We start from the raw sequence: 15,357 nt of genomic DNA, 5'->3' as shown, positions 1-15,357 counted from the left end.
AAAGTTTCTCTGACTTTTGCACTGCTTTCACTATCACTTCCTGTTACCACTGCAGGCTTCACTATCACGATGTTCTTCTTCTCGGTTATCTTGCGCACTAATTTTTTTCCAGTCAATTGTTGCTGCTGTTGCTGCTGCTGTTTATTTATTTTAATTGGAACTTGCACTACTTCTGCAAATGATCTTGTAGCAGTAGTAGTGGGTGGCTGTCCTCTCTTGAAGTCCGATGAGAGCTGGTTTATGCTTTTTTCCAATGTGTCCAGTCTGCATAGAACTTCGTTCTTTTCTTTCTCCTGGGTTTTTTTCCTCGTTTCAACTCTGGTTATGATCAATGCCAGCTTGTTGCACAGAGCACTGTATTGATCAAAATCCACTCGAGATAGCTTTTTTTTCAAATGTCTCACTGCCCCATTTAATGAGCTCGGAGTAAAGATCGTGAAGAGTTCCTAAGTCTTCCAGTAAACTCTGGTCCATGATTCTGCTCGCATTTTGATCCTCCATGTTGATGAAGCTGCATCTCTCCGAATATTCATCATCCTCCTCAAACTCAGGAGCTAGAAGAGGCGGCAATTTCACCGGTCCCGAACTATCCATAATTGAAGTTTTTTATGGAGATACACTTCATAACACTACGAATACTTTTCAACTGTTATAGTTTAAAGACAATAATTTTATTATTGCTGACGGCTAGAATACTGTTTGCTAATTCTACAGTAAGACTACGCTGGCACTACGATGTCTACTCTACCGCGTTCGGCTGACGACTGAGAAATTTGATCAAATCAAACAAATCCAGCTGCATCATTTCATGCAGTTCTTCTTCATTTTTAGCAGAATACGCTAGGGCTGTGTCATCGGCAAAAGATGTAATTGATCCAAAAAATGTGTGGGAAAACAAATCATTTATGTAGACTAAAAACAATATAGGGCCCAAAACGGATCCTTGTGGAACGCTGTATTTAACTGTTGTCAGCTCACTATCACAACCCAAAATAGACACATACTGCTTTCTATCCATCAAGTATGATTTTAACCACATGTTGGTAACACCATGGACACCAGCAGCATGAAGCTGATTCAACAAGGTGCTGTGTTCAACTGTGTCAAAAGCCCTTTGTATGTCCAAGAATAGACCAGATGTTCTATTTTTATGTGGTGTGTTGATGCTGTGATAAATATCTGACATAAACTTATATAATGCCTGTTCTGTGTTCAAGCCCTCCTGAAATCCGAATTGGTTTCTATTAAAATAGTTCACTTTATTGAAAAAGCTCATCAATATTTTCTTAAAAAGTTTCTCTAGAATTTTTGAGAACACTGAAAGCAGTGAGATGGGTCTATAATTTGAAATTTCTCTATTCGATCCACTCTTGAAAATAGGTATTACCTTAGCTGTTTTTAGATTTGATGGGAAATGGCCATTCAAAAAGCTGGCAGAGAAAATGTGACAAAGAACAGGAACAATAGCATAAGCTATAGATTTTATAAAACTGGAGGAAATATTATCAGGACCTGGAGATTTTCCATTTTTACTTTCCTTGCCCTATAAAAAAAATTAAAGTACCCCAATTTCAAGTTTTCTATACGTTTCAAGGTCCCCTGAGTCCAAAAACATGATTTTTGGGTGTTGGTCTGTGTGTGTGTATGTGTGTGTGTGTATGTGTGTGTGTGTATGTGTGTGTGTGTGTGTATGTGTGTATGTCTGTGAACACGATAACTCCATTCCTAATTAACCAATCGACTTGAAATTTTAAACTTAAGGTCCTTATACCATAAGGATCCGACAATAAGAAATTGAATAAAATTCAATTCAAGATGGCGGAAAAAATGGCGGATAATTACTAAAAAACCATGTTTTTCACGTTTTTCTCGAAAACGGCTCTAACGATTTTCTCCAAATTTATGCCATGGATATCAATTTATAAGCCCTATCAACTGACATGAGTCTTATTTCTGGGAAAATTCCAGGAGCTCCGTAATATTGTTGAGAAAAATGGCGGATAATGACTAAAAACCCATGTTTTTCACGATTTTCTCAAAAATTACTTGACCGATTTTTTTCAAATTCATACCCTGTATAGGAATTTATCAGCTCTATCAACTGGCATAAGTCTTTTTCCTGGAAAACTTATGGGGGGTCCACTCCATCCTTGAGAAATGGACTTTGTAACCTCCTTCTCGTGCATGAGGTAGGTAGGTAGAGCAGTTTATAAAAAGAACACAGTCATAGTCGAGATATTTCATCTGTAGAACAGCTGTTTTGACGACTTCTGAAAAAATCCACGAATTTCACAATTCACACAAAGGAAAAAGTACTCTGGAAACAATTATATATACACATATAAAGTAGTCTGATCGTAGTTGCAAATATTTTGCCGCCAATCGTCATTATATTATTCCCCTAAATTATTCTCATCTAAGAATGAGGCTTACAGTTCAATGAGCAAGGAAAGTTGTGTGCGTGTACCACACCAGATTTTTCAATTTATTTATTTCAGTTAGTAGTTCTTGATAGCTAATAGGATTTAAGAAAATGAATTTTGGATAAAATCACTTTTAAATTTTCTATCATAATTTTCTCTCATGGATTCATCTGGGTCATGTATTGAAGAAACTATTTCATCAGATATATTTATGAAGTATTCATTGAATTTGTTAGCCAGAACGTTTCCATCTGTTATTAGATTATCTACACAATGCAGATGGATCGACTTTCGTTTGGAAACTGATTTACTGCAATGATTATTTATAATTTCCCATTGTTTTTTACAGGAAAGGTATTCAAGTTGGAATAAAATTTAAACTTTTGATTTTTTATTAATTTATTGATGTTTTTTTTGCAGCCAAGTACTTAGCTTTTAATCTCTCATTTTGAGGAGATTTTCTATGCGCTTTATAGAGTTTATCTCTATGCTTAATTGCTAGGCAGAGCCCATCTGTCATTCACGGTTTCAGACGCTTAACATTTTTGACAAGCCTCTGGCTTGAACGAGTGCACTGCTTTATATACGCCAGCAGACTATCCATGAACACAGAAAACTTATCATCAACACTGTCGCAAGCATATAAGTCAGACCAATCATGCTCCATCAACAAGTCCGTCAATTTTTTCACGTCGATGATATCTCTAACTATGGGAGTAGCATGACCGGTCCGGTCTCCACACACAGACAATGGAGCCGATATAGCTCTATGATCAGTAATCAGCGATTCAATGACTGAACTCTGAATTATTTTCCTGATAAACTTGGATTTATGAAAGATGTGATCAATGCAGCTTGAACTAAGGTTTGTTACACGAGTATCTACATCTATCAGTGATTGGTAGCCATTGAAATGCATGATTTCCATGTAATCAAAAGCCCCAGCACTACTCAAGTCATTTATATTAATGTTAATGTCTCCAAGAATCATTGAGTCACCTTCATATCCTAGATTCTCCAGAAAATGGCTCAAACTATTCAGGAAAACATCTAATCCAACAGAGTGCCATCTGTACAAACTCAATAATCGAAATTTGAAGTCAGATTTTTTCAGAGTGAGTAAAATAGAATCGGCTCCATCAATCCGTGATTCATCTCGCGAACAAGCAAAACCTCTGCTAGACGAAACAAATATCATGATACCTGATGCTCTACTTATATCACTGCCAGTGGAGTAATTATCATATCCATCAATAATATAAGGGTTCGCATCATTTATCGATTGGAACCATGTTTCTGATAGGACAATTATATCAGTCTTCACTTTCCAACAGTTTATATACAGTAAAAAGGAATCAAAGTTTCTGTTCAGACTACGAATATTTTGATGCAAAATTGTAATATTATCACCGCATGTTAGAAAACACGAGTTAACCCTGGTGATATCCTCCACTAATTCACATGCATTAATCATTTAGAATTTTATTTCCAACCAATATATTATGGAGAAGGTAATGCTCAATGCTAAAATGTAATACGGAATCAATTATAATGGCACACATTCGTACAACATTCATGTTAATTATATCTAAGGTTCTCTCTCCATAAACTCTCAGCTCCAATATATTTCACCTCTTGTAGTGAGCTTTCAATCTGTAATTGAAATTTATTATATCAGAGGCTTTGTTCTCACAAACCCTTAATTGAAGAGGCCTACTAATAAGACGCAACAAAATTACAGAAGTTTTATTTATTTTCAATCTATTCCAAAGAAATAATAGATATAAACTAAAAGAGCTATACTAAATTTGTACAATGGAGGAGTTATAGTAATTTCACCTCAATATAGACATATATTCCATTTTCATTGATAGATTATCAGTCTATTTTCTACTCTTGAAAACAGATAATCCTTATTCTATTCATAATATGTAGCCTACCATGAATTCATCAAATTGTACAGGAATATTATTTTTCTACAACTGCGCATAAAAAAAGAATTTACATACTCAATTCTCCTCGTAAAACAGCTTATTTCTGAGGAGAATCTACTTTCTCGCTCGCTAACCATCCACGCATGCATGCGCAGTAAATTCTCTTTACGCTCGCAAATCATTCGCGCATGCGCAGAAGAGTTTATTTAGGCTCGCCAATCAGCTGATGGTAAACAGCTCGCCAAAAGGTCAGATCTTAACCTGAAAAGTCGGTAATTGTAACTCTGCCGATATAAGTAATTTAACAGGTTTGGGCAGTTGTAGAAAAATTTTTGTATGTAATTCGTGTGTAATGATTCTTTATCGCTCTTGCAAAATTATCACACTCTGCTTCGCGTCACATGATAACTGTTTTGCCCAAGCGATAAAGTTGCGCATTACGCTCTTAATACATGAATAGCTATTTCAAACATAGTTCCTATATGGCATTTCAGAGTTTATTGAACATCTTTGCAAAAAATCTTCTTCAGTACATTTATAGTGAATTTGCAATAGCACGTTGACTTGACTTGAATTGATATTCATATACAAGTTCATGTCTCAATATAACACATAGTCCAATGTGGTCAATGTGAGAGAAAAGAAAACAATGTGATTTGATAAGTCTCCCATAATTAACTGATAATCTCGTTGAAAATAATGAATAGCATTATGTGTTCAATGTCAACATTGAGTTTTGAGAGTTTGTCATGTTTGTTGTATTTTGTGAACTCTTGGTATAAGACGAATAGGGTATCCACCTTCCAGTTCAAGCATCAGTCCTGGTTTGAACCTCATGTCATCAAGCTTCAAATCACATTCCACATCGAATCTTCTGAGAATATGGCTCATCATTATCTTGATTGACATGATCCCGTATTTTGAACCTGAAATATTATAAAGCATATATATAATTTTAAAGGAAGTTCAGAACAGCTGCATTGGAAAGAACTAATGAGTAGAATATACCTATCTTATCAACATAAGAGTTGCTCTTAGAATTGCTGAAAAAATAGTCATTTTCCTTACAGTGATCATTCATCAAATATCTTCTATTCAAGTAGGTAACTTAGCGTGTGTATCCACTCCCAATCAGCATGTTTTATGTCCATAGACTGCTACTGTTTTTCAGTGAGCACATGGGAGAAGAAAAACTATAATGTGAAGTAAAGTTTGAGAGGAATTTATTGAACCAGCCAATACTGATAGTCCAGTCAATATAGACATAAAAAAGGGGGTGTGCTTGCAATTTATATTGTAGTTCTGATTTTTCAATATATTATTTGGGTATATAAGAGAAGTCCATAATTATCCAATTTCTTCATGCAAAATTTCCTTGTGCTAGATACAGAATGGCCCAAAAACCTCGTATTTTCGGCTGATTTTCCAGTTTTCAGCTTTTCTACCAAATTGCGTAACCGGACAGAAAAATTTCATTTTGCCTTTTTTAGATTATAAAATTCTGAATAGAAAGAGATCATTTGGAACTATCTATCTCCAATGAGTACTGAGTTATGATTTTTCAAAAATGAAAAACAATTTTCCATTTATCGACCTAATTTGACTTATGATGCATGATTTTGGACCACCTTAACGAGCCAAGAAGAATGAAGTGTAGTACGATGAAATCTGAGAATTTGGTCAAAAGTTATAAGTGTTTGAAATTTTGATCCTTGAGGTGTCCTTAAGCGCGCCTCTCCACTAGGAAATACTGAAATGAATTGTATCTGACGGGTGATTCTCATAGAACATGATCTCATGAACTTATGTCATTGTGCGAAATATCAATGTGAGGACAATGCAGTTGGTGATGATGGTTGAAGCTGGAAATTAGGTGTCTTTCACAATACAAGGAGCATTGTTGTCAGGTGTACCTGGAAATCTACATGATATAGAGCTCTCTAAATGATCTCAGATTGTAGAGCTAAAAATACGCCCACAGGGATTTTGAATTATTCATCTAAATGGTAACAATTGGAAGTTATTGTTGATAAAAACTGTCACGTTATTTTATTCAATAATGGGTTGCCCTGCTTGGCTGCAGTCGATAGAGCATAAGTAGTAAATTATATAACCCTTGTTGTGATTCTTAGAATATATATTATACCAATTTCTTACTGGCTCGCCCAGGAGCTCCCGCAATTCTCTGCTCTTGCCGGTTACTGACGTCGGCTTCTCCAACAGTTCACAATATTTCTGTGACTGATTTGTCGAAATCCGCAAGTATAGATGCGAGAACTTGCACTGCTACAACTTAATACTATAAGTTTGAGACTCTTCTGGTCGAATTTAATTATATTGGGTAATTTATGTAAACATCTGGAACGTATTATTTCCAAAGATTTGACTATGAAAGCTGTATATTGCCATCTTAACCAACTTATTCGGTGAAGAATAAAGTCGGATGGTAATCTTATTAATATTCCAATACTGGCAACTAGATAAATAAAATTGAGATTGATCATGCATTGAAGTAGGGAAACAAATAAAGGATACACCATAAAAATTTATATACGTATATTACACAAAAAAAATCAACGAATAAATAAATATAGATATGTATAGAGCAGCATGCAAAAACAATAAAAATAAGAACAAATTATATATCAAAAAGAAATTATTGCTAATAAAATTAATAATTGAGTGAGCATGTATATATATATATGTATATTACAATATTAAATTTAAATATTTCTTTCCTCTGTGCATCCTTAGACATGTAAATCTGATATAGTTCTTGATTAATAGAATACGTTTTGTCCTTTTTAAGACTTGCACAAGTTTTATATCAATTTCAATATTTATACAACCTATCGACGAACTAGCTTTTATATTTTTGTTCCACTCGAAGCACTAAGGGCGCCCTAAATTCATATATTTCGATAATTTTCACTCACGTGCTGAAATTCCCAAGATGATTGTGGCAATCCGAATTTCCTGTTGTCCTGGATTTTCTGGTGGCCGAAGTCGTCTTCTCCAAGGGAATAAATAAATATCTAAATGACTTACGCTTTGATACAGCATCACAAAGTCTTATAAAAAATTAATTAATGAATTTAAACTTTGAATCTTTCTAACATACAACTTAACAAAAGGGACTCGTGCTCTATAAAATTTGGTGGCGTTCCATGGTGGCGTCTGGCAAGCAAGTGGGCTCTGATCTACCCCTATTATCTACAATCATACTTCCGACTCCCAAATTTGCATATATTTAAATATTCAGTTACTACGCCATTATAAAAATCAAATAGTTCATGCCAATCTGTTAGGTTATTACATATAGGTGATACATTTTATAATTACTCGGATTACATCCAATACATGAACTGAGTAGTGATAACTTATAAATTCTTATCATTATATAAATATCTATGGTTATATTTGAATCGGCTCGTTATTGCCGCCCATCAACTACTGCAATTTGATTGGTTCATCCAAAATTCATAAATGTATCCATGCGCCTACTGAATATACATTATTCCTCAATATTTTTATTTATTTTATGTGTTTTGTACATGCTCATTACATATAATAAATTTTTATGAACTTTTTAAGTTGTTTTTCCATTTACAATAAGTTGCCATGTGGTTACCAAATCCTCTAGTTGAATGCTATTTGTTTACAACAAAAATTTGCCAAAGGTGTCTGGCTAAATATCAAATTACACGGCTTGATCGATTATTAAGTTGCCGACCAGTAGGTATTATAGCCTAACCTCAAAATTCCAATATTTTATATAATATAATAAATAGCAAATAAAATTCCTTTCTATTTGGCTGTTCTAATTTCAGCCAGGATACCCGTTATTATCTAAACTTTCACTTGTTGCTATCACAACTGGCAATAATAGAGTGGCTGTTTGCTCGAGATCTATCAAATCCTTTCAATTAGCGATTTTGCTTGCTTATCAAATTTAATTTATTACAAAACTGAAATTCATGAAAATTTATTTTTTTCTTTAAATTTCACTCATTTTTGAAAACTCATAACTCAGTACTCATTGAGGGTGGAGAGTTACGAATGATCTCATTTTATTCAGAATTTCATAATCTAAGAAAGGCAAGTGCAAATTTTCCTGTTCGATTACGAGATTTGGCAGAAATAGCTGAAACCTGGAAAATCAGCCGAAAATACGAGATTTTTGGGCCATCCTGTATCTAGCACAAGGAAATTTTGCATGAAGAAATTGGTTCTGGACTTCTCTTATGTATCCAAATAATATATTAAAAAATCAGAACTATAATATAAGTTCCATGCACCAATGTATATAGTGACTGGACTACGAGTAGGTTATGAATTTAAAGAATTCAAGTCTTCCCCTCTCATAAGTCCATTGATAATAAATGTATTCTATGTATAAACTTGCCTGGGCAGCTTCTTGGTCCATAGCTGAAAGGTATGTAGCTATACTTTGGACGTTTGCTTATATTCTCTAGAAGAAAATGTTCAGGATAGAAATCATTGGGATGTGTCCAAAATCGTGGATCTCTATGCACATTGTAGTAGCACAAGTATAAGCTGGCTCCTGCTGGTAGGGTGCAATCATCTGGAAATATGGAAAATCTCACAAGTAACTTCATGATTATAAAAATAACCCACTTGTATCTTGTAAAAAGTGATAGAATAATAATTAAAGTAAGCTTAAAAATATTTGATTCTATAAATGAATCGTTTATCTCTAAGATGATATTATTAGGTAAAATCAGCAGGTACCAGAAAGTGCAGAATTTATTGTTCATGAGTGGAGAAATATTAGTGAAGTTAATTTGAAATTATTGTATTCATCCAGTTGTAATACAACCATATATGTTGAGACTTGGAGATGGAACTCTGAGAAAGACACAGTAATATTGGTAAAAGTATGCAACAACGCAATATTATTTTACCTCAAATATTAGTTCTATGATAAGAAGGTGAAGGCCAAGAAGTTAGAATAATGAAGTTTACTATTGATTTGGTCCCATCCAAATTTCATCATCTTCTACTATCCATAGTCTGTTTCAAAATTATTTATTGGAAGAGCAAGTAGTGTCTCTCTCTATCTGATTAAGAAAAGTTGAAAAGTGTCCCCCAGTGGGTGGGGTGGTAGAATTGTACCCACAGTACCCCTGTTTGTTCGGAAGAGGCGACTAGAAAGGAACCCCTCTCCAAAGCCATTCTTCCTCATCCCTTCTTGTTCTTCTTCCACATGCTTTGGACTAAATGGAATGGTACCTTTCCATTGACTTAGCTTTGTGCCATTCTCTATCAGTGTGTGACTACGGGACGGCGGGGGTGGCTTGCCTCAGCCACCCAGTTGGTTGCGCACTACATTCTTTCCTCTATAATTCCTGGCTTGCCTGGGTCAAATTCTCCTTCTATATTATTTTCGAATTTTCTCTTCCATCATTTTTCAATAAAAGCGTCTGTACCCAGATTGGGCGGCTTCAAACAGCGTCTGTATCCACACTGGGTGATATTCATGAGAAGATTTTTCCTTTCCCAACAACTTACGTGGTCAACGGTCCTGAAGGCAGAAGATGACATAGTCGCAATGGCAGAGCGTAAGAGCCAAAATGGTCCTCCTGAAGGGGATTCTGGCATTGGGCGTTAACAACCTAGCACAGGTAAACAACTAACGATTGAAAATATGAGGTAAAAATTATCCCGGGTGGCAATCCACACCTCTTCAAGAGGAAGCCTTCAGTCGGATACGGGGGAAGGTAGTGATACTCAGGATATTGGAAACCGATTTACAGGTTTTAGTTGGATGGATCAATAAAAAATGTACAAGAAGGGTCGGAGAATATTATTGGTGGGAACGTGGAATGTGCAAGGATGGGCAAATAAGGCACTGGAAGTCACACAAAAATTCCATAGAATGAACTTGGACGTACTAGCGAACTTGGTGACTAGCGAGATGAAGAAGAAGGGACGTGGTTGTGAGCAGGTGGAAGGGACATTGCTGTTCTAAAGGGGGTGGATAAGGACCAGAAAGCCAAAGCTGAAGTAGGTATACTTATTGGAGAGTAATTGAAGAGTTTTATAAAATCTTGGAAACCAGTTAATGAAAGAATTATTGAAGTTGAGCTAGTTTGTATAGTGGAGAAATAATCATTCTGGGAGTTTATGGTCCAACCAACAACAGTCAAGTGCAAGACAAAAAAAAAGTTTTTTGAATGTTTGAGGGTCAATGTGGAAGAAATAAAGGGTCGAAAGGAAATCATATTGGCAGGTGATCTCAATGGCAGAACTGGTAGAAGGATTGGAGATACAGTTGTGGGTGGTTTTGGAGAGGATAAATGATAGTCTAGTGGTGAGAATTGATTGAGCTATGTGGACTGCAGAGTTTGAGAGTACTTGATGGGTTCTATGGGTATGAAGAGATCCACAAATTCACATGGACACAAGAGACTCGGGGTCTCCAATCAATTATTGATCATATAATGATGAGGCAACAAACAACAATACTGGTGAAAGATGTCCATGTGTAAAGGGGTCTAGAATATGGGTCTGATCTCAGGATGGTTATAGCAAAACTGGAGTTTCCCTGAAATGGCAACAGAAGGGAAAAGAAGCAAGAAGGCTAAGAAAGGGGTACTCCCAAGGTGAAATTGAGAAAATATCACCTTTAACTACTCTAGGAGGAAAGTATACAAGCACTTTATCAGAGTAGGCTGAAGGAAGAATACATCGTGGCGGGGCTCCAAATAAATCTAGACAAGACAGAATACTTGCAAACAAATAGTGCAGTCATGCAGAATCTCAAAGTAGACGATGACGTTGAAATTAAAGGCACGGATAAATTTAAATACTTGTGTTATACTATTATGCAAAACAGGGGTACAGATAAAGGAATAAGTGTTAGGGTTAATTTGTAATAGGTATTAATTTGTTAGGGCAAACAAGAAGTTGTATAAGACAACTGCATCCCATTATCTGGTGTAACAGTATCCACAGAAAGACCAAACAGATGATATTCCATACAATAGTCAGAAGCATAATGACATATGGTGTAGAAGTATGGGAGATGAACAAGGGAAGTAGGGGTAAGATTCTGGCTGTGGAGATGAAGTATTCGAGAATGTGCTGCGGGGTCACCAGGTTGGATAGAGTATGGTGTCACGATGTATATCGTGAGGGAAATTGTGAGGGATTTAGTGAGGGAAATTGACTTTAGAGCTAGTTTGAAAGACGCTCGGTAATCTCATCATAAGATCTCGTTGAACAACAATCAAGACAGCCACTGAGCTACTGCTCAACTATGCTGCGCATCCTTACCACCTCCCACTCGGCTGCCGAGGGAGGCTCGCCGAGAGGCAGTAAAGATCAGTCTAGTATGGATGGTCAGTCGAGAACTAGTGAAGGAAGCAGCGAGCGGCTACTGAGTGAGTACAACTCGTGACCAGAGTATACTCCAACTCCTCTGACTACTTCGAATTGTGTCTTCCCTTAACTGGTGTTAATAGAAGACGCTGGAAGCTCCAAGATACAACACACGCAGCAGGTGAGTATTGTGCGACCACTTCAGCAACTTTCAGCAGCCACCTTGCCTGTTTCGACCTGTTTTGACTAAAACCTGACTAAACCCAGGGACATCACGGAGAGGACCAGGAACGGTAAGAGGACCTCGAGTAGAGCTTGGGAACGCCTTTCTCGACCCCGAGACAATATCCTGGCTGCAGGAAATAGCCGGTGCCCGAGGTTAGGGACCTGGTGATCAGCAGTGACGCCTGGTGCAAGGGCTGTCCTACCTTGCTAGTTCCAACTGGAGAAGCAAGAGGGCCTCGAGTAAGGCTTGGAAACGCCTTTCTCGACCCCGAGACACCGATCCTGGCAGCAGGAAATAGCCGGTACCCGAGGTTAGGGACCCGGTGACCAGCAGTGACGCCCAGTGCAAGGGCTCTCCTACCTTGCTAGTTCCAACTGGAAAAGCAAGAGGACCTCGAGTAAGGCTTGGGAACGCCTTTCTCGACTCCGAAACACCGATCCTGGCAGCAGGAAATAGCCGGTACCCGAGGTTAGGGACCCGGTGCCAACAGTGACGCCCGGTGCAAGGGCTCTCCTACCTTGCTAGTTCCAACTGGAAAAGCAAGAGGACCTCGAGTAAGGCTTGGAAACACCTTCCTCGACCCCGAGACACCGATCCTGGCAGCAGGAAATAGCCAGTACCCGAGGTTAGGAACCCGGTGACCAGCAGTGACGCCCGGTGCAAGGGTTCTTCTACCTTGCTCGTTCCAACTGGAAAAGCAAAAGCACCTCGAGTAAGGCTTGGGAACACCTTTCTCGACCCCGAGACACCGATCTTGGCCACAGGAAACGACCGGTACCCGAGGTGAGGGACCCGGTGACCAGCCGCGACGCCCAGTTCCGAGGCTCTTCTACCTTGCTAGTTCCAACTAGAATAGCAAGAGGACACCTAGTGACAATCGGGAGCGTTTCTCCCATACCAGAGACTATACTCACAGAAGAAACCAGATCGTTTCTACTCCTCTCACTTCTCGCCCAACCCTGTTAGGCAGTGCGAAAGCATGGCCCCTCTTTCCTAAAAGAGGGAATCACTTCAGCAAAGTACTCAAGACCCTGTTCCAACCCCCGACTCGAACGAGGATGATTGACAAACACCACACCAAGCCTCCGGTTCCCTGCTGCGGCCCACCCCAGACGCCGACTGAGTCTAGCCGGCCCAGAGCGATACTGGGAATTCTGGTAGAAGAAGGTGTGGGCAAAATCTTCTCAGAATGCAATGAGGGAATTAGGAACAGAATGAAAGTTCAATCGGATATAATGGAGTTCATTGAGGACAAGAGACTGGTATGTAATGGGCACGCGAGAAGAGCTAGTGCAAGTAAGTAGATTGCGATTGTGACGGATTGGAGACCACTGGGTAGAAGGAAGCGAGAGAGGCCACGGCGATCTTGACGAGACGACGTGGACGACGCCATGGAGGCTAGAAATCTCACAGATGGTGAGTGGAATGACCGAAAAACATGGAAAATCCGACTAAAAGAAGGAAGGCGGTGATTCACCGTAAAATCCTACAATGTATGTGTATGTGTAGAAAAAGTGTATTTTCTCACCCCTATGATAACATCTAATGCTTCCTTTGCGCATTCTAGATCATTGGCGCCCTTTTTATTTTCTGATGCCTCTATCACGTAATCAATGTATAATTTGAGATTGGGATTCTTCATATTATCCTCGAAATCTGGAAGAAATTAAAAACAATGTTATTATCTATCATGATCTTAATGAAAACATTGGGAATATGGAATTCTAAGTTCTGAGATGTGAATTCTGAGATACTAATGAAAGTTCAACTCCTGAAATTCTTGAGAATCAGTTCATTAAATAAATTATTTGGCACCATCCAAGACTGAATTCAATAGCAATTATAACCCCAATATTTCTATAGAGATATCTTTGCGATATCCTACAGTTTTCCATATCAAACAAAAGTGAATCAACGTTAAATTCAAAGAGCAAGAATCCATACTTTTTTTTAACATATTGAAACAATATTTACTATGAATACCGGTACATAAGAACAATGAAATGCATCATGACAATATATATCAAACTTGTTTTTTCTGATTGCACTCATAGTTCATTCCGCTGATAATGTTCAAATAATAGGAAAATCGTTAGGAAATAGGATTTGTTAGATTGAATAATAGGAAAATTTATCTATTTGATTCGATATCCTCCGTACCTTCTTCATTGTCCTGCATTTCCGATCTCTTCAAATTTTCGGTTCTCCTCTTCTTTATAACCTATGAAAAGAATAAATTTGTTTTTATCATTAATGCTCATATATTGAGAGTGGATAAGAATACTCTATTTTCTAAATTTCAAAGACTCCGTCTATTTTGAAGATATTCACAAAATCTTTCTTTACAAAAAGTACAGTATTGTTTATATTGGTTCAGAGATTTGGGAACTTTCATAATTACTGGTTCAAAAATCAAATCGAATAACCGGTATGGACTACTTACACAACTTTCCTTGTCGTGAAAATATTTTTCATGCAGCAGTAACTTCTTGATAAGCAATTTATTCTTGGCTTACGGTAGTAGGCCAAGAGCAAGGATGGCAGTAGGAATTGGGAGAATAGTTCACCTACCTCATGGAGAGATTATTATTCATTCACTTATTATTATAATCTCCCAAATAGAACACTGTAGTCACCAAATAATGTCTAAATGCTTGATATACTGTGATCTGTGAATAGAATATTCCTCTGTATGTATGGATTTCAGATAAGGTTGAAGAGCTGCGATCCTGCATGCATCGGATAATTTTGGTAATGGTCAGTCGGTTTTGAGGGGGATTCATATTATTTATTGGTTTATATCATTCATATGTTTCTTGTATTGTATTGATGCTGTGACAATAAAAAAGAGAAGTGAGATCGAGCTTCTTGTCAGTATTATGGCTCCCAGGATATATAAAATATCCCACATGTTTATACAACAGTGGAAATTTGAACAAATAGCGGCTAGAAATGCTCAATCAAACTGATGCAAATTTTTCAATACATTTTTTATTCCCAAATCAGGTATATGTAAAATTAATCACAAAAGCACTTCTCATTCGCTGCTGGAAGACTAAATCAGTAATCATTGGGAATGGATAGAAAGTATGCAAGTATTATTAAATCTACATCAGCTAATGTTGTCTAGGAAGATGACAAGTTTTTAAAAACAAATTTTATTCACCGAATCGTCGGACATAACCCTGACGATCAGAGTTGAAGAACGAAAACGGACTAAGCACGGCGTGCAGGCCGCTAATTGGTTTTATTGAATACTAATGCTGACTAAGCTCACTACTACTAGCACACCTATAACTCCTCCACCCCAAAATTTTTCATCGTCCTCGATGATTGGACTCAAAATTCATAATTTGGGTATAGCATACACCAAAGTTGGCGGTTGTTGTGGAGTAGTTGACAATGATATATTTCTAGGCTTCGAAGCATG

General features: G+C 37.4%; 1 protein-coding gene across 1 annotated transcript in view; it reads right to left on the bottom strand.

Annotated features, from left to right (window-relative positions):
- Positions 1–4,406: 4,406 nt before the first annotated feature.
- The window catches only part of LOC111058575, a 40,378-nt gene continuing 29,427 nt past the window's right edge, over positions 4,407–15,357 (bottom strand). Inside the window, exons 11-15 of the mRNA XM_039429484.1 lie at positions 14,088–14,148; positions 13,418–13,583; positions 12,603–12,794; positions 8,763–9,169; positions 4,407–5,283 (exon numbers count right to left, since the gene is read on the bottom strand). Coding sequence (XP_039285418.1) covers positions 5,105–5,283; positions 8,763–9,169; positions 12,603–12,794; positions 13,418–13,583; positions 14,088–14,148 — 1,005 coding nt within the window. The 3' untranslated portion in view covers positions 4,407–5,104. The remainder of the gene's footprint in view (positions 5,284–8,762; positions 9,170–12,602; positions 12,795–13,417; positions 13,584–14,087; positions 14,149–15,357) is intronic.

Source organism: Nilaparvata lugens, chromosome 5 (assembly GCF_014356525.2).
Source record: "Nilaparvata lugens isolate BPH chromosome 5, ASM1435652v1, whole genome shotgun sequence".
Taxonomy (NCBI): domain Eukaryota; kingdom Metazoa; phylum Arthropoda; class Insecta; order Hemiptera; family Delphacidae; genus Nilaparvata; species Nilaparvata lugens.
Note: the sequence above shows the minus strand (reverse complement) of the source record. Positions and strands in the feature narration are given on the sequence as shown.